We start from the raw sequence: 19602 nt of genomic DNA on the forward strand, positions 1-19602 counted from the left end.
TGCTCTCTTTCAACTCTAAGACATCTGAGGAGTATCTCACTGTCAGCTTTTTTGGAGCATAGCAAAGGGGAGTCCTATCTCCATAGACCCTTGGCCGTAACACTTTCCAGGCGGATAATCTTAAGCCATTCTTGCTCCAGACTAGCACTGTCAGTTTGCGCAGATCAGCAGAATGATCCCTAAATGGTCGTGTAAACACTGTTTCTGTTAAACACTGGTTACTGATCTCCCCTGAACATCCTATTCGGTACCAAGCTGGCTGGTGACACCTGGATTTAAACCGTGGTTACGGTGCCTCAGAAATGTGGTGCAGGCTTTGATGATACAGATCTGATCAACGTCCATATGCCCCTTAGATGCCTGCTGGATGCTTGTGCAAAGGTCAGGCGTCTTTAGTGCTCTCCCAGAAGGTTTTTAATGGAGTGAGCTGCTAGCTTTTATCCTTTCTCATAATTTTATGAGGCAGAATCCCCCCTCCCCCAGGCAAGCAGCCAGCCTGCCACTAGCTATTCGCTTTAAAATTATGATGAAGCTTGAAATAAAACACAGCCATGGACTGAACCCACTAACCCTCAGTCCAAAGGTATTAAGGCTGCTGGTTGATAGAGACAGTATCTAGTTCTTGGAAATGTTTTGCTTCTAGCACCCCGGATGATTAGGAAGAGAGGACTAGTAGAAAAAGATAATGATTCCGTATTTGCTGTGGAAATGGTAAGTGCAATTAGAATTGCCAACTGAGTTGTGATCAAAATTCTGATTAATTACTTACTGCTATTTCACAGAGAAGAAATTAGTGCGTATCTAATTGGCGTTACTGAAATGTATTCTGTGCCTCACTTGCATAAATTAAATGTAAAGAACAAATCTACTGCGTGTGTATGAGAGAGGGAGAAAGAGAGGGAGCAAAAGTGAATGTATGATACTGGGAAAGATCCTCAGGTGATGTAAATCGGGACTGCTCTGGTGAAGTCCCTGGATGGTGAGACTCGGACCCGGGATGCTAAAAGAGGTCTTTGATTTGGGTGTTTGCTGAGGGTCTGTGCTATATAAAAAGAGGAGTTCAGACTAGAGGATCGCAGCAGCCTTTCTTGTAGTCTTATCAAATCTCACTCTATCAAAACCAGTCACAGCAGTATCAAATCCTATTTTCAGCTCGTGATGCCATGGCACCAACCCCCACCATACCATCAGAGACTTCCTATCGTATGATTTTTGTTTGCTTATTTATTTCAATTTCAGCTCTGCACATGCTCTAGGCACATATACAATAATGGCAATTACACATTGTACAAAGCACATCAATAATTTTAGTGTGAAAGAGAAGGAAAATGCAGAGCTATGATTCCAGTGCTTTAATCGGCAGGACCACATTATGTCAATGAAGCGGGGACACGGAGGACTGATTAGATAAATTCCCCCTCGCAGTTCCAGCACCCACACTGAAGTGCCCACCATGTTCTGAAAATGAAATGTATGCATTAAAAATGTATCTGCATTTATTTTCCCTCTGGTGTCTTTTTGGTTTTTCTAACAAACAGACTCTTATGGAAAAGAAAAGGAAAAAAAAAATCCCTAGATGGAAGCTTTGGCAGTGCATTTGCTCTTTATAAAGAAGTCAACTCGGTACCTTGGCGGAGAGGGCTGTCCATGTCAGTGGGGATTAGATGAACCTCCTCCTCCTCCCTACTGCCCCTCAATTAACTTTTACTCTCCAAGCAGAAATGGGAGAAAGTTTGCAGAAACGGTGAAGCAAAAAGTCCCTCTCCTTTTGCTAATCTGTGGAATTTATTGTTACCTTGAAAGAAGTTATTTTCCTAAGCAGGGGCCTAATTCTGCTTGCATACTGGAGATGTAGCTGTACTGAATTTAAAGGGTCACTCCAATACCCCCCAAAATTGCAATTAAATCAAGCAGCTATATTAATTGTCTTGCACCGCCTTGCCATTATCCTTGCCTTTCCTTGCCTTTTGCCTATCCTCATTACAGTGGCATGGAAGTATGTGTTCTAACCATAAAATATTTTTTTTTCTTTCTTATTCTTTTCATAATGAAATGGTGTCCCACCTCTTAAACAAATACTTCACTTCTGCCCACTTGAGTCTGAAAGGGCACAGCCATCACCAGTCAGCTATAATGTCCTTTCTTTTCCTCTCTTCCTATCTCTGTCTTTCTTATCTCCATGATCTTCTTTTCGCTGTCTCACTTCCCCTCCAGACAGCTTTATTAAATTCAGATCTCTCCTCCTGAGATCTCTATGTCTGAGCTCCCATTCCATGTAAGCCACTGAGAGCAAAACAAAAAAAAAGTCAAGATTCCCTTATGTTCCTCCTCCCCTCAATGTCCTTGGCAGCGCAAGGATCCTTTCCTCAGCACATCCTTCTGGTTGGGTATTCAGGTTACAGGCTGCCTATTTGGACCTCAGGGAAACGTAATGTGCAAGAAAATGTGAATTCATTTTTGACAACCGACAACATGTGCTTGACATAATGTACCACCCTTTTGGGCAGGATTTGGATTGGAAAGTGAGATTTCTGCTGATAGCTCTTCCCCAGGGAAATTATACATAAACAGAATTCCTGTGGCTTTCATGGAGAGTGGTTATAGCCCAGATGTCTTGATAAGGCAACACAAATTTAGAACTGGGTTGGACCAATTTTCTACCTGCTGGATAAGTCTTAGTACTTAGTGCTTAGCACTCAGTACTCAGTACTCAGTACTTGGTGTACTCTGACTCTGGAATGAGCCTTTCCATGCTAGAGGGATACAAACATGATCTACAAGGCTTCAGCCTGGTGTCCCTTATGGTTGCCAGGTGAGCATGTGCAAACTGAGCAAACCCTGCCAGACAGGCTCTTTATAGGCTCTTCAAACTGGCGTGGCTCTTCGTGGCACTTTGGGAGCTGAGAGATGCTTTCTGATGGCCCGAACCAGCAGAAAAGCTCATGTAGGTTCCTGCGGAGAGCCTGCCAGCTAAACTTTGCAGTTGGTATGCCCAGAAAATGAAATATATTCTGATATTTTTGATGCCAAGGAATAAACAAGTGAAAATCACACTTATGATTATCTCATGTACCTGTCTGGCAATGCGGTGTTATACCAAAAAATCAGACCCCAAATTGTCCATACTGGCAATTCTTTTCATAAAAGTTAAATAATATAGACTACTAAGAGTAAAGGGCATCCTTTAAATACTGGCAGGGTGCCTGAGCTAAGTGACCTTTGGGAATCCTATACTGCTCTGCCTATCTTAACTCTGTTTCGGTGCTCTTTTTTTCACCGGTGCTGAAGCACTAAAAAGTCTCAAAGAAAGAAAACTGCTTAATGCACCTGTCTGGTTTCCTGTGCACAGCTAGTGTATTCCCACATGATAGCTTTGAATGAAATTTTGTAGCAATTGAATATTTGTATGGTTAACCACATACTCAGGGCAATGATAAATAAAGACACAGTACCCCAACTCTAAGAGTCTCAAAAATGTTATTGACTGTCATGTTTTAGGGCTTGAGCATAAGGTAAGCGCCCTCAAAAATATATTTTTTTTTTTCTCACAACAATCTGGAGGATAAGATCTTTGCACCATGTAGGAATGCAGCTTTATAATTTTATTCTCAGATAGGGTCAAAACATCAGCTGTTTTATATTGGCCTAAGCATCAAGCTGTCATCAAATAGACCACCTGAGGAAGTGGCCTGCTGGGAATGCATTTTAACCATCCAAACAGAAACATCCAAACCTTTGCAAGCTCAACCACTAGAAATTACAGGGAAAAGCAGAGAACAAATGGGCTTCGGATTTAGTCCCTTCAAGCACCATACGATGGGCCGTTACTTCTCTTTTCTGTTTCCCAGTGCAGGCTGGGATGTTTTCAGACTAAACAAGTCCCTGTAACCTGAAACCTGGCCATCATTTATGGAAGTACCCTGTGCAGCATGGTTAATAAATAAAAAGTTAAGAAAAATAAAAAGACAACCTTTCCACTATTAACAAAAGACTCTTCAAAGCTATTCTTTTGCTCTGGGCTTTTACAATAATAAGCTGAAAAAATACATTAGAGAGCAGAGTCCTTTCTAGCCACTTCATATTTCATTTTGCCTCTCACTTGTCTATTTATTTTCACGTCTTTCCTGATTACTTCTCAATTGTAGAAAGACAACATTAGGCACAATGAGTTTTAAATATACTGCCTGGCCAAAATAACTCCAAGGGCTGTCTGAAATTTCAAATGGCTTACTAGTAAGGCTGGAATAAAATGCAAAGGGAGTGACGCCTACTAGTTAGAGCAGGACAATCAGAACTGATAAGTGTTTGCAGTGCTCCACCAATGTAGTTATTCTTTTTCTCCATGGGCACCATACCACACAACCAGGATCAGTGTGACTCTGAGTTCATTCACGTTTAGATGAAGACAAAGAACACTAACTGGTAAAGCACAAGAGATGCTCCAGCTCCAAACCTACTCCTTCCCTGCTGGAGCTGTCCAGAAGATTTTAGTGGGACAAGGAACAGGCCTTGGACTACCTAAAACAAGCACACGCGAGTATAAAAACTATTTGCAAAAGTAAACCTCAAAGCTTCTTCAAACCATCTTGCAAGCGTGTGTAGTTATGTTTGAAAGTGTCATTAGGATCACAGATCTTCTTCAAGCCCTTTTCAACCCCAGCAGCTTCTCTGGACATACTGTAAACTGGGGATCTTGTCCTAGTAAACATATAGAAGCCTAAAACGTAGATATACTATGATTTGTGATAAAGCCCTCAGAAGGCTGATCTAACTGTGTAGTTAGCCTTGCTCTGAGCAAGAGGTTGAAATAAATGACATCCAGAAATCTCTTCTGACTTATTTTCTCCTAAGATTCGATGTAGGCATGGTATTTTAGGACTATGCCTACAGACACATTTGATTTTCTTGCAAGTGGTGTTTGAAACCAGTCTCTTTCCATCCCTGCACCCATGTTGGTTCCAGAGGTGAGAAATTAGTTTTTTAGGTTCTCGCTGTGTTTGCACAGATGTCTTTTTTCCAATAAATTCTCTATTTCTGTGGTTTCCAAGGCATTTTGCTCAGTGCCCCCTCTGTTTTCTATGATGTGAGCGGAGCAAGCCGTGGTCTGCAGGGTGACTGCACCAGGCACAGGTGGGAGTATCTGGATCTATCGTAGCTACAAAAGCCAAACGCAGAGTTTGATCTTTTTCAGGGTCTTTCTGAAAAAATTGTTTGCAGCCTGTTTAGATCTCTGTCAGGCATTGGGGGACTTTCTTATTTTCTAGGTTAACGTGGTAGTGCCTTCATCTCCCTTCTTTCTGTCTTTCCCCTTGTTCATAACTGGAGAAGATGATTACTTTAGACGTGTGTACAGAGCTATCATTTCCCACTTATTTCAGAATAGGAACATCTATTACCCTAGCTGTTCTGCAAGTCTCGTTATCTACATCATTAGGAGTTGGGCTCATTTCACCTAACTTCAGCTGTCCAAATACAGGCCTTCAGTCCAAACTATCTGTCTAGGTTTCCCATATAGCCAGTAGAGACAGATACCTCCAGAAGTGCTACAATCCATCCAAGGGAAAGCAGGAATGAATGACCCTCGTAAGTCTCTCCTCTCTCTCTCTCTAATGATTATTGTCTAGATGAAAAGCTTAGACTAGACAATTAGCTTAGACTAGATGCTTAACATTTAGGCAGCTAAAATTAATGTGATGAATCCCATTCTATGTGCTCAGATAATGACTCTAGCCTTTGTATCTCAAATTTTAGCTCTTCAATATGTTTTCATAGGTGTTCAGATTCTGCGCTATGCTTTCAGATTAATTTCGACTTCTAAGGCTTAAAATACTTGCCTCCCATTACTGTTCATTGTCATAAATATGCCATGGCATAATATAGCTGTCTGTACCTATAATGAAATCCTTCTGCTTTAAGATTCAGCTCCATAACCCATACAGGACTAATATTGCTGAAAATCACCCTAATAATGTCACAGGGACTCTTGGGCTTGCGAACCTTTCTGTCATGAGCACAGGCTCTAGGACTGTGCCTTCAGCCAAGGCAGGTACAAGTAAGATTTTAACATTTTTTTATAACTTACCTGGGCAAAGAAAGAATGAAAATGAAGACAAGGCTGCTGATAAAAAGATATTAGAGGCATTGGGCAGGATGGGCAGAGAGCTCACGAAGTCACCTCACCTATCCATTTACTCTGAAGTGATATCTATAATTACAGTGCTCCCAAAAGAAATTAATATAACATGCTAAAAACCCTCTTCAGTTGTGTTAGTTCCACCAGGTTCCTAATCGTTTGGTTTCAAGGCTTTGCTGGTTTTTTTTTGTTTTTTTTTTGTTTTTTAAACTAGAAAGATGTTTTTCTAATTTCTAACCTAAATCTCCCTGGTTAAAATATTAATACTTTTTTTTGTTCTCTCTGCACTGAACATGAGAAACCAATTTACCTTCCTTGCTATGATGGAAGCTTCCTATGAAGCTTCTATAAACTAATTATACTCTTTAATATACTAACTGAAATGTCTGCAGTCTTTCTGGGCTGAACTTGGGATATTTGTAATATGTTTGTTTAAATGGTATATCTGGGGCAAAAAAAGGCTTTTCAGTAAAATAGTTTTCCAGAAAAATTTTACCTGGTCCAAAATATTTATGATTTCTCAGGTAAAGCTGAAAACTTAGTAAAATTTTGCTTATTTAGTCAAGATGTTTGATTTGTTAATGAACAAAAAAAGGGAAAACAATTTTAGGGCAAATGCTGAGCTCTGTTCTGTCCTCTCCTTCACCTATGTCTTACAAAAATATTTGTCATTTTTAAGCTTAATTCTAATGCCAATAATTCCAAAATCTGCAGGTATTTGGCGTTTTCCTTCTGTCCCACTTCTAATGGAAAATCATTCTGTCTCTTTGTGTGTCTGTTCCCAGGACCAAAGAACTGTTCTCATTGGGAAGAAATTATAATAATAATAGTAAAGTGGAGTTCCCTGTAAATTTTATTTTGAGGCAGTTCATTTTATCCCCTAACTTTATTTTTGCAGAAGAAAAGGATGATTTGTCTTTGCAGTGACTGCAGGCCAAGGAGGGAAAGAGAAGCTGAGAACCTTCCCGTCCGTAACAAAACCTGGCAGCGATGGTCTTAATAGAGTTCAAGTTTATTTGACTAATTCTTTCACCACTTGTCAGAGAACTTACTTTTGTTTGCGGTAACAAAACAAGCTCTTTCCTCCCCCATTTCTCCAGTGAGTAGCACAAGCACTTGTGTGGAGCACACATTACCGCTAACCGTTATGATGTTTGCTGTCAAACTCATTTATTTATGCAACCGCTGTGGAAAGGCCTGGGGCCCATAAGCAACCCTGAAAGATTTCAGAGCCCTGGTGTGGGGTCATGAAAGGGAAAGTGAGGGGGAGGGTGAAGCCTCCCCTGGTTATGAGAAAGGAACTGACACAGGAAATGGTCACATATGGCACAGATTTATTGTGTCCGGGACTTCCCATTCAAAACTCATTATATCCACAGCTCAGAGCAGTGCATGGCACGGCCACATTCATTTTTAGGTCTGGCATCCGACGAAATTGCTGTTCTGCTTTCGGGACGTGGTGGTAGTTTTATCATTCCTTGGCCAGAGAGACGGTGACTGGAACCGTGTCGGCAAAGGCTCTGCCATTTGCTGCCCTTTGCCTTTATGTTGAGCCCTGGGTATCGGTGTCATTAAAGCTTCGGTCGGTGGGGTTGCTGGTCAGGAGGAGAGAAAAATCTTCCTGGGCTTTAAATACGCCTAAAGGAAACCAGGATTATCTTAAGGGGAAACATAATGGGAAAAGCTTTGGTAGTGACGTGAGAAACAAATTGATACTTGCAGAAGAGCTTGTTTTTTCAAAGGTGAAATAATTTGGACTAAAAGCCGTTTCTCTTTGCATTTGTCTCTTTTAATCATCTTTTGTGGGAGACAAGATCCTTGTCACACCCAGCTATTGGTTCTTTGAATGATGCTTAATGACTTCAAGAGTTTTGTGGGAATAGTTTGTTTGTATTATCTGCTTCATGAGAGCATCTAAAAGCTCCAGTTAGGGCCCTGGGTCCTATTTTGCTAGCTGCTGTACAAAAAGCCATTATTTCCACCCCTTTGCTGTCTAAGCCCTCCTTTGAGAGGGCTCAAGATACATTCTCCTGGCTATGTGATTCTCCTCCCCAGCTCTTTGCAGTTTTGCGAGACAGATTTGATATTTTCTCTCAAAGACCAAAGATGATCTCTCTGACTCAAGAAGTTCCTGACCTGTAAATCACTGAAAGCTTGAGGAGCATTTTGGGTGGACATTGCTATATGCGTGCTTTGTTCCCATACTCTTTCTAGATGACTCTTTTTGATCGCTGTTGGAGACCATCCTGGCCTCAGTGGGCTTCTGGTCTCTCTTCTTAAGATTTTACTTGTGCACTTACGCTTTAAGGTCAAGAATGAGTTATTACTATAGTCTCTGGGAACTGGAAAACTGCAATTTTTTGTTCATAACTTGGAAAGATATACTATCGTTTATAACATATGTGCCTTACCTCTTAGGCATGGGGGAGCTCTGAAGGGTTGGTGCTAGCATAAAAATATATAACCATATGAAAGATGCAAATAATGCTTGATTTCACGGTGAATAAATATTAGCAGAGTGTGTGGCCATATCAATCCATGCAAACAATGAATGCAAGAACAAATATTTCACGTACTAAACCTTTTTTTTGATGGATTTGTATGTGAAAGGGAAGGGTCAATGCAGATCCTGTGATGCATAATAAGAATGAGCTTATACTACAGACTTTCTTCCAGTGGAAGCACTAATAACTGTCTTTTCTCTACTTGGGCACCTACTTTTACAAATCTTGTAGGAACATAGTATCTTTGAGTCCACAAATGTGACTGAAATTGGCCAGGGGGTTCAAAGTTTTTTATGGAGGAACGATAAACAGGAAAGCATAAAAACCCCCACAGTGTGATATTACGAGATTCATTTCCTTCTAAAATAATTTTCTTTAAAAGAAAGAATTAACAGCCTAAAGCAATCACTCCATTTTTATTTACACGGTCCCTGCTTTGAGTATATATTTATGTGTATATCTCATGCATGTACGTACACAAATACACAAGCAAGCACACATGCCACCATGCATTCCTACGCACATATTCCCAACACACACCTTGCGAGAAACCCACCCCAAATAAGTTACTTGGCATTGCGTATCTTTGTGTTTATCCCCCATGGGAATGCTGCTAAACTCAATGGAGTGATATCCCTAATTTACAGTTGGTGGGATTTCTAAAAATGATGGGGGATGCCTTGTTTCAGCATCCGCTGAAGCTGGTGGGCTTGTTTTGACTTACCTACATGAAGATTTACAAGATCAGCAGCTGCAGAGCCATTGCTTTCAAAGGATGAGTGCGTAGGCATGAGGACCCTGTGCCAGGGATTAGACAGGAGAATCAGGGTCAAAATTATTTACGGGGAACATCTGAACTCGAGAAACATAGAGAACCTTTTGTATAGAAAAAACGACTGACCTCAGAATAATTTACCTTTGCTAGATTTCTAAGGTCCTACTGCTGGGCCCTTTTTCTTTATTTCACATTTGAATGTCAGCAGGTCAAAAGGAACAGTTAATGCTGATGAATATTTCCCCCTCAGCAAAGATACGTGCTGGCCAGCCCAAGGCCAATGAATCGCAATTTCTAAACAGTGCCCCATTTATCTCTCCCCTCCCCCTTCCTCCCCTACTCGCTTTTATATTTTTGTAACTATAATTGTAGTTAAATTAGAAATAACTGACGGCCAAATCCAGTCAGATGGAAAGAAAATTGCGGGAGATTTATTTTATTTTGATAAAAAACTGACATCGCCTTTTGTTTTTGTCAAAAAAAAGACTATATTTTTCCTTGTAACGTGAATTGTGAAATCTATCATGAAATGGGTAAAAATTATTGAAGGAAATGGTGATGTTAACCTGAAGGGGAAAATCATTAATGCTGATGTATTTCATTCAATTTTAAAAGTAGAATTTATTTTATTTTATTTATTTGGCGTTGGTGAACTAGGGTAAAGGCAGGAGACTTGCACAGGACTCTATGTGCCTTTAAGTCAAAACATCTATTTTAAAAATACTCTTCCCTCCTTACCTCCTGCTCCATTTTTCTAAATAAAGGATATGAGATGGTGGTGGTGGTGGTGGTTTTTTTCCTAAACAAAGAGGACCCCCTCGGCGCATTTTTCTTTTCAAATATGAAATGAGGTGGAAAATCCTCATTTCACGACAGGAAGGACAAATATTGACACAAAGTTAATATTTGTCAGGAGCCCTAGAAGCAACCTGAGTGCTAAAATCTCATATAGATATATATGTTTGTGTGTCTATGTGCGTGTGTGCATGTATATAATTAAATAATAAACTTGACTTGACGATAGGGGAATCTGCAGAAAGCAAAGTCTGCTCTCGGAAGCTGAGGAAATAGCTGCAGAGGGTGAACGCACGCACTCTCCACATATTATTTCTCCCTCTTTCTTGCACCGAGCAGGACACACACACCTGCCCGTGCCTGCACCCAGTGCACACACGTCCTCTTCTTCTTCTTGGGTGCATGGAACTCCTGGTGTGACGTTCAGCCTCACCCGTGCACACATCACTACAGATATGAACATCTTTTCCGTCTTCCATTTGTAAGGTCTCTGGTTGACTCACACATGCCAGGTTTCTCTTTCTTTTTTTCCCCATTTTTTCCCCCCTCTCACACACGTGTGTGCACAAACACACACGCATATACAACTATAACCTGTTTAATCGAATTTTACCCATCGCGGGGGGATGCTTCTGGAATTTATCACTGTTATTGTTCATCGCCAATGTAAATAGCACATGTCAGCTCAATATTCAGTGGTCACTCAGTATTTATTAAGTCCTGTCCACTCTGGCCTTTTTTAGAGGAAAGCCCCGGGGCAGATTAGCTGCTGGCCCTGACACGCCGCGTCACTTATCTATTCGCATTGATTATGAGAGTCAGCTGTGGCCAGGACTCACTTTTTCCTTCTCCTCTCAGACCCCTCTTACAAGCACCCCTGCTTGGATTTTCATGAGGAAATAATCAGATTAGGGCTTCAGCGGCGAGTTCATATGGAGTTCTCTTTCTCCAATGTGCTACTAACTGAATAAACGTGTTTTGTGGTAAATTGTAAATGACATTATGATTACTAAGGCCAGCATGGGTTTCATTTAAAAGTGATCGAAATTGCAGGCTGCAGAAATTGTGACTGGCAGATAAGGCCATTTGGAAGGAGACGAGCAAAGATGTGTGTGCGTGCGTGGGGGGGTGCGCGTGTGCAGGAAACGAAGCAAACCCACTTTGCGAGGCAGGCAGGGCATAGGAAAGTCCTGGGAAATCACAAAATATCAGCAAATCCCATTTGTAGGCAAGAGAAATGTCACCAGGGGAAGATGGGAGGTTTCCGGGAGAGCAGACGATGAGCTCTGTCAGCCTCTGTGGGCTGGCTGCCTGCTGCAGGGTGCATCCTCCCAGCACTCCAGGACAACACCGAATGTCTCCGAGTGCGGCATTTCCACTTCTGCTTCTGAATGGAGTTGTCTCTCTCTCTCCCTTTGCCCCCAGCACACGCCGATAGCAAAATACTTACACTGATAAAGCAAAAAAAAAAAAAAAAAGGGAAAGGCGAGAAAAAGGGAAAGAAAATGGTAAGCTGGTGTCTAAAAATAGGGGCTTTTGCACAGATCCTATCTCACTTGGACGTCGTCCCTGAACAGAGCTTGATATTTATGTAATTTCATTGCTTTCCTCGGTGACATGCAGAATGAGAGCTCATTCTGGGAAACGCTCACAGACCACGGTCTGCACATGAGGAATCCCCTTGAAATAAATAATAGGTAAGTGTCCACAGGATCCAGGCATCGAGATCTAACTATAAGCACATCCCAGAATGACTTCTCATAGTTCGTTTCTTTCCCAGGAGTCTGTTATTTTCTTCTAGCAGTGAGTTTCACATAATGTTTCCTTGATATGGGAAATGCCCTTTTATTCATCCAAAAGTTTGTGACCCTCAAGGATATTGCTGCCCCTTTCTTTTCATCATTAGTGCCAGGCACTGCTGATCTGCATGCACATCCCCAAAGCTGCTGAACAAGGAGTGCAGAGTTAATTTAGACATTGGCCATGTTTTGCCTAAAACACATTCATTCGTGAGCACAGCTAACTAGGGAAGGAGCAGGCTTGGTGAGGGAAAGAGGGTTATAGCTGGCTACAGCAGCAAATTCCTCCTTTGATTTTATTTTGAAGAGAGGAAGGAAAAACAGAAACACACATCTTTTCCTAAGATGCTCCAGGCAGAAATGTTTATGGTTTTGGTGCCCATATCTGAACTCATTTACTTTTATTCTCTCTTTATAATCAGTGATGATCTCATCATTACAGCCTGAGGCACAATTTCTCTCATCTTAAAGCAGAGACCTATATTTGGTCAGACACAGCATACCCTAACTCAGAGGACTGTATAGAGCCTCCCATAAAAGGATCCTCATGACTTGTCTCCACAGACACTTAGGATGGGATTTGATGGCAAATTCTGACATATGTGGAAGTGTCTTAGCTCCTGTTATATTCAGTGAAAGAATACCTAAAGTGGCTTTTGCACTCACATGGATCATGCGTTATATCTATAGGTGTTTTAGCTACCCAAAGAAGTCCAGGCAACATTATGTATTTGTGTTTAAGTGACAGGATCCTACCTCTGGTCAATAAAGTTAGAGGATAGTAAAGGGTGATCCAGCTGACAAAACAGAGGTATTTTAGGGTGAACCTCATTGCTTTCTAAACTGCTTTATCTGTATTGATGACTGGGGAATTGGGTGTGTTTTGATTACCATAAATGTGTGTCTAGCGTAATTTCAGGTGCTGTGGGGTGTCCCACCAAGCGTCCAGCTGCCACCTTTGAAGGGCAAAGGTCTTCTGTAGACCCTGTGTCACACATCTTAGAAACCTCAGGGCATCCCATGTGATACTAGATGCCTGCCTGTGGGCAAATGATTTAAACTCCAGCTCTCCGCTGACTGCAATGGGAGCTTAGGCATGCGGAGAACATGTAAGGGTCTCTGCTATTTGTAGGTTTCTGAATCTGGTGCTTTCTTTTAGCTCTAAGACTCGGTGAGGTGGTTCGCCACTGGAGTACTTTAATGATGTTCTGGTCCTTTCTAGTTTTTTTGTTTGAGATAGAATCACCGTGAGTGCGATGAGACGGCTTTCTGTAGACTTAAATTGTATTTCCAAAGAATTGCAGTCAAGCCCTGGTTTGTTACCCTTATACAGGCTTAGAACCAGGAGAATGTAAAAGACACAGGGACATAGTGCTGGGTCAGAACAAAGGTTCATCTAGTGTGCTTGCTTTTTCAACAGTGACCATAATTTGATATCTAGAAAGATCAAGGTAAGTGTATATGATGCTTCTCTGTCATTTGTTAGCAATCTTCAACCATTTTCAGCTCAAGGACATCTTGAGGTAGGTACAGTTTCTACCTATTTAATATCCATTAGTGTCCAGGCTTCTCTTAAAACTGTGTAAAATTTTAGCGCCAACAAAAGTGACTTGAGTACTGAATGGGAAAATAAGCAGCTATACCACCAAATGTTGAGATGATGTCTGAAACAATTAATGTTTTTTTTTCTTTGCTCATCTCCCTCTATTCTCTTCCAGGAATTTACAGAGATGACAGCAAGTGCACCTTCAAGCCCTCCATACAAGGCTACTTCTGCAAACAGGCAGATCACGCACTTGTCATCCTAGAAAACTTGGACCCCAGTATGGTCAGCCAGAGACTGTTTCCAGTGGTAGCAATGACTGGCAGCTTCATGGATACCTTCAGTGATGTGACTTTGCACACATCGTGTTATCCTGCAGAGCATCGTTCTACTTTCTTTTCTGTGTTGCTGTCCACCAAACTCACTACGGTTTGCTTCCCAGACCTAGCACCTCTGTCTTTCAGACTCTACCTCCTCAGTGGTCAGAACACAACCAGACTGCCCCTAGCTATATTCTACAACGAACCGCTCAGCCTTCGCGTTTTCATTCAAGGGAAATACGTCTCTCCCACCCCATCGTCTTTTTCAGTGAATGAAGGGGCAGGAGCCAATTACTTTAGCTTTGAGGACAATCTTCTCTATGTTCTCCTCCATGAGAAGGAACCTGTAGAAATAGTTGCTGGTCTTTCCCTTCTTGTGGCTTTCACTGTAACTGAGGCTGTTGGGAAAGAGGGTGAGGCAAGTATAATACATCAATTAGCTGATTTCTTGAAGGTTGGTCATGACAAAGTCAGAGTAGTCCATCATGTGCTGGGAGGTGAAAGCATGTTGAAAGTAATCTCAGCCAATGCTAGCAAAAAGAAATATCACTGCCCTAACATGACATTTTGCACAGCCTTTCACAGCAGGTATGGCTCACAGAAAGTGGGGAGAAGACCAGTGAGCACCAGAGCTCTGCAGCCATCTGACATGGCTGGTCCATCCAGAGTGCTCATCATTGAACTTAGTGATCCACCAGGCCAACCAAGAAAGGAGCTGACAAGTGACAGCTTAAAGAGTTTGGCCAGAACAATTATCAACACTCATCAGACTGGAGACCTTCAGAGAGGCCTTGGCTTGCCGATTGAAACCTTAATGGTGACTCAGTCTGCCTTACTGGTTCCAGCAGAAGCTAACAATAGGTAAGTATCAGAGGCAGTATCAGCAGATACTGATTTAAGTGTAGTGAGGCAATTTAACCACTTGATCTGCTTATTAAGATAGGGAGTAAGTTCTTCATTGATTGAAATATGACTAACCATGCTGAAACACGTTATAAAGTTTCCATGACAGAGCTATGCCCGAGTACTAGCTGGGCTCCCGAGTGTGAATTACCATGTTATGCTCTTGGTGCTCATGAATCTCTGTAGTGCAGATATGTCCATCATGCTTTAAACCAGGAACAGAGTTCCTGGAAGTCTGCCCTGAAACTATAAAGTATTGGGTAAAGTCAATGTTTCTAAAGAAGTTCAGACTATAATAGCTCCTAATTTTTAAACAGTTTAATCTATGAATGTTTATAAATGGATGTAACACCAGAGATGCGTTATTAAAGATGAGTTGCTGCCTTAACTGCATGCAGGTCTAAACCTTGATTGCTGTACTTCTAAAATTTAAGGCCAGAAAAGATTGTTTAATCTTATACTTCAATCTCCTGCATGATACAGGCCACTGCTGTTCACTTTGATACCTCAGCATTGACCTTTCTTTTTGGCAAAAATTCTAGAAAACCACCTGGTCTTGCAGATACAAGAGCTGGACACATCCAATACTACCTGAATGTGTGCCTAGATGTTGGATGCTATCCCTGGTTTTTTTGGCACAAGTACTTGCCCACTTTCTCTTGTTAGCCTTTCTCTCCACCTTCCCATGAGAGTTTCTTGTTCTTTCCTTCACGGTTACATCAGCGAGTTTCTGGGCATTGACTCTTCCTCCTCCTCCTCCAGATACCTCCAGAGTAATCAAATCACTTAGCTGTCTGCTTTTTAATAAATTGAAAGGTTTGAGTTCCTGTGAGTGTTTCTTTCCTTCCCTGTCTCTGTTTTCTGAATCCTGTTTGAAGTGTACATGGCTGAAAAGCCAGCAGTTTTCCTTTATGATAGATTCCCCAACATTGGACACTTTTAAAATTCAGCTGAACAGGGTGCTGGGACATCTTGTCTAGACTGTGCTTTTGCCAAGAAAGGTTGGATCAGGTGAGCCTTGAGGTCTCTTCTAACCTGGTATTCTATGATATCAGTGCCATGTGCAAAAGTGGTATTAAATCCTATTTTCTACTGGCAGAACTCAATGATCCCATTAGCCCATTTTTCCTCAGAAATAGGACAGCTCATGGTCATCTGTTTGCTCACTGTATTCTCTAATTCCTTTTCAGTTCTAGATTTCTAGGGCCAAATCCACTCTGTTTGCCCAGATCCTACAGACCACATGATCTAAGTGCCCATGTTTGGCTTTTCTCTCTGTAATTTATCAATCCACCCATCCTTCTGTGCATTTTATCAGCAGCAGCCTTATACTTGTTTCTCAATGCAGATATAGCATCAGGCCTGTGGCTGATTTTGACAGAACAACACAGGACACTCCTTCACTTTATAATAATTTCCCAATGGGAGCTACCTTTTGAGCTCTCTCAGTTACCTAGTTCTTGGTTAGTTTTGTACATACTAATTTTTTATTTATATTCTGTACCAAGATTCAGTTTTCGAAGGTCATTTTTTTTCCTCTTCTCCACAGCAACAAACAGCCCTTTCTGTCCCTCCTTTCTGTGTCCCCATCTTGCTCTTTTCAGCCTCTCGCAGCCACTATTTACATGTCCCAGATGGCAGCCCTTATCTGCAGAGAAGGCTGTGAGATACAGGGCTGGAAAGGGAGCAGACAGCAGTGTATTTCAGCCTCAGATCCTGAATCTGTATAAAAGCATATGGGAAATATGAAAAAGGTAATATCCCATCTGTTTTTAATAGGGGACATGGGATTTGATGTTTGGCAACCTTATTGTGTATTCTCTTGATATTGCATAATATTAGTTTTTATGTTGTGCGCTACTGAGCCTTACCCAAGTATAAGCATATTCCATCTACACAAGAAAGAAATTGGATTTGTCTAAGACTTACTTTCTCTAATTAATACCATATCCTCTAACTTTTACCACTGACCTCTGTACCATCCTGATGTCTGTTGGCTGCTAGTGATACAAACTACTATTCACACACTTAACTTTTCTACTAGGCACTGTGTGACTTACGGTAGTGAAGAACCCACAGTAAGGACACTGGTCTGTGACCACAGGAATCTTTGGTTTGGTTTGATTTTGGTTTGTTGGTTTTGAGGTGGTTGTTTTGGGTTTTTTTTGAAGTAGTAGTATTACGTTAAGCACAGTGGGAAATTATTATTTGCAAGATCAAATCTTAAATCAGGGCCAGACTCTGAAGATATACAATATTTTTTATTAGCAGGACTAACATCACTATTGTCAGTGGGGGTATTTGTGTTACGATGTAGGATACTACAAAATGTGACAGCAAAGAAATGTTGTAGGAAGTTTTACAGCCTGTGATAGGAAATGTTATCCTGTCTTTCCGCCATCCCAAGGCATGCCATAGCCTGCAGAGTGTGACAGGTATGAGGCCCCTGATTTGGTGTGTCCATTATTGGTGATCAGAACAAAAGGAGCAACAAGAGCTACGCTGTGGGAAAGAAACAAGGTACAGATTTTTTAAAGCTCACCAGAACCCTATTAAATGCCTATAGGTTCCTGAATGCATTAGTGTAACATCACGGAGGGGGAAGCAGAGATCACATAAAAGAGAGGACCACCCTTTTCTGTGTGCTGGGGGAGAAACCTTGTGGCTGCCTTTTTTCAAGCAGAAATGACGACTTCTCCACACTGGGGACTACTCTCCCAGCTGGGGTTTGTCTCCACATCTGTGGATGCTCTGTCGGAGCGGCAAGGATGAGGAGAGGCTGTTTTCTTACAGGGAGGAGAGCAGTGCTAGCTGAAAGCCACAGATGCAGCATCTCAGTAGGGGAAGACCTGGGGATGTATACCGAAGAGAATACTAACATCACCAGATCATAGGGCCAGCTCAGAGCTTATCCACCCTTAGCTGCTTGGGCTCCTCTGTAGTGTTATTTATTGCTCCCCATCAGTCATAGCTTTTCTGGAATTACTCATGGCTGACATTTCTGATGCAATAAGGCCACAGATAACTTGTGAAATGAAATCAGGGTTTTCCTGTTGGGACATGTAGTATCCCCACTGTCTATCTGTCTCTCTTTAGGCAGTACATCCTAGCACAGGCAAGGATAATGGGGCTGGGATTACAAGTCAGGCTAAGTATTCCAGTGTATTTTTCTGTGGAAGGAAAAGAGAAATATTTTCACCCCTGAGTCTTGCAAAATCCAATCAGGCTGTCAGATATATGCAGAACCTGCACTCCTGCCGGGCCAGTCTCCCTGCGGTTTCAGACTAGTGGCTCCTTTTGCATCAAGACAACAACAAAAAGGTCTTTGATCAGCAGAGACTGGGTGTTCGTCTTTGCAGCCCAGGACACTGAGGCTGAAAGGAGCCTTGGAAACCTTGCTGTGGTCGGGTAGATAGGCAGTCAGTCTGTATATCACATTGCCCTTAAAAAAATGACTTGTCCGTTACGATTTGAAATGCTTTTTTACGTGATTTTAATTTAACTCCTTTGTTAGGGTCACTTCAAGCACGGCTCATTGGTTTGTCAAGGAAAGACAGAGGTGATTGCTATCGACTGCTATAGTCTTGCACAGCTGGAGAATCAGAGAGATGATTATCACATAGTTTTATCTTTCTGTGAATGCCTGTGTATTAATGCATATTGCAATGTATTTACAGATAGAAATCTCTGTTTTGCAAAGTTTGCCTAATATCAGTATAAATATAAAAGTGAAAGAATGAGAGAGCACAACAGAGAATGTATTGGGTGTGTTTGTGCTGGTGCCTTTATAGAAAATCAGAAATATAAAGCTGGACAGTCGTCCAGAAGCCATTTAGTCCATATTCCCACACTACAGCATGATACTTTTTGCTCCTTTTTGATGGACCTTTAACCTGCTACAAACTGAAATTTGCAGAAATTAATCTTTCTTTATTAAGAGTTAGGTTTGGGGTAGCATGTGAAAAACAGTGTGTATGCAGGAGATAACAGTGTTTGAGACTCACAGCAAGCAATAAAAGTGAAGCAAATCATCAAAGAACTGCTCATTTAGACAGCAATACCCATGCAGAGGACTAAATGAGAAATTACTACTAATTCCCTATGTCACACGGCATATACCCAGGCAGGCAGGGTTCGAGGTCCAAATTAGATTAATTCTGACACATCCTAACCCCAAAGTGCTCGGGTTTGGTAACCTTCGTGCAGGTTTCAGGCAGGCTGCTGTATGGAATTGCACAGGGTTTTAAAAAAGGGAGATGACAACTTTTTTCCTGCGTAGGGATCCAACTTTTCTGCCAGTGGCTAGGCAAAGGCAGGATGCTAAAAATCGTGACCTCAGAGCTGCAGCTATTGCAGCACTTGAGGTTCTATCAAGGTTTTATCTGCCACATACCCCTGAAGTGAAGATGCGGAAAAGGTGATACTCAGTAGCTTAAATTGTAAGTTTAAAATCTCCTTAAAATTAAGCTTACATAATTTTAAGTCAGATATTCATAGGGACACTGTAGAGGGCATGTTCTTGAGTAGCATGTGTCACTCTGCTTGTTGATGTACTAAAAAGACAAACTCAGTTCAAGTAGATACAGGGAAGGACATTTAGGCTGATCGTGGAAATGGAGTTTATTTTAAGATGTAAGGAATAGAATCATAGAATCATTTAGTAAAGAGTTTGGTTTGTTTAACTTGGCAAAGTAAGGCTGAGGGAAGATACCAGCCTATTTGGGAAAATATGTTGGAAGACTGAGAGGAAGTTCTAGACTCTAATGGACAAGGACAGCACAGGAACAAATGAGTGTAAAGTATCAAGAGGTAAATTTACATTTGAAAATG

The 19602-nt window shown here is 41.5% G+C and overlaps 1 protein-coding gene across 1 annotated transcript in view; it reads left to right on the top strand.

The window, feature by feature from the left end:
* PKHD1 (PKHD1 ciliary IPT domain containing fibrocystin/polyductin) overlaps window positions 1-19602 on the top strand; it is a 255192-nt gene that overhangs the window by 212472 nt on the left and 23118 nt on the right. Inside the window, exon 59 of the mRNA XM_075049823.1 lies at window positions 13725-14730. Within this exon, the coding sequence (XP_074905924.1) occupies window positions 13725-14730 (1006 nt within the window). The remainder of the gene's footprint in view (window positions 1-13724; window positions 14731-19602) is intronic.

The sequence above is a fragment of the Buteo buteo genome, chromosome 17 (assembly GCF_964188355.1).
Source record: "Buteo buteo chromosome 17, bButBut1.hap1.1, whole genome shotgun sequence".
NCBI classification, from domain to species: Eukaryota; Metazoa; Chordata; class Aves; order Accipitriformes; family Accipitridae; genus Buteo; species Buteo buteo.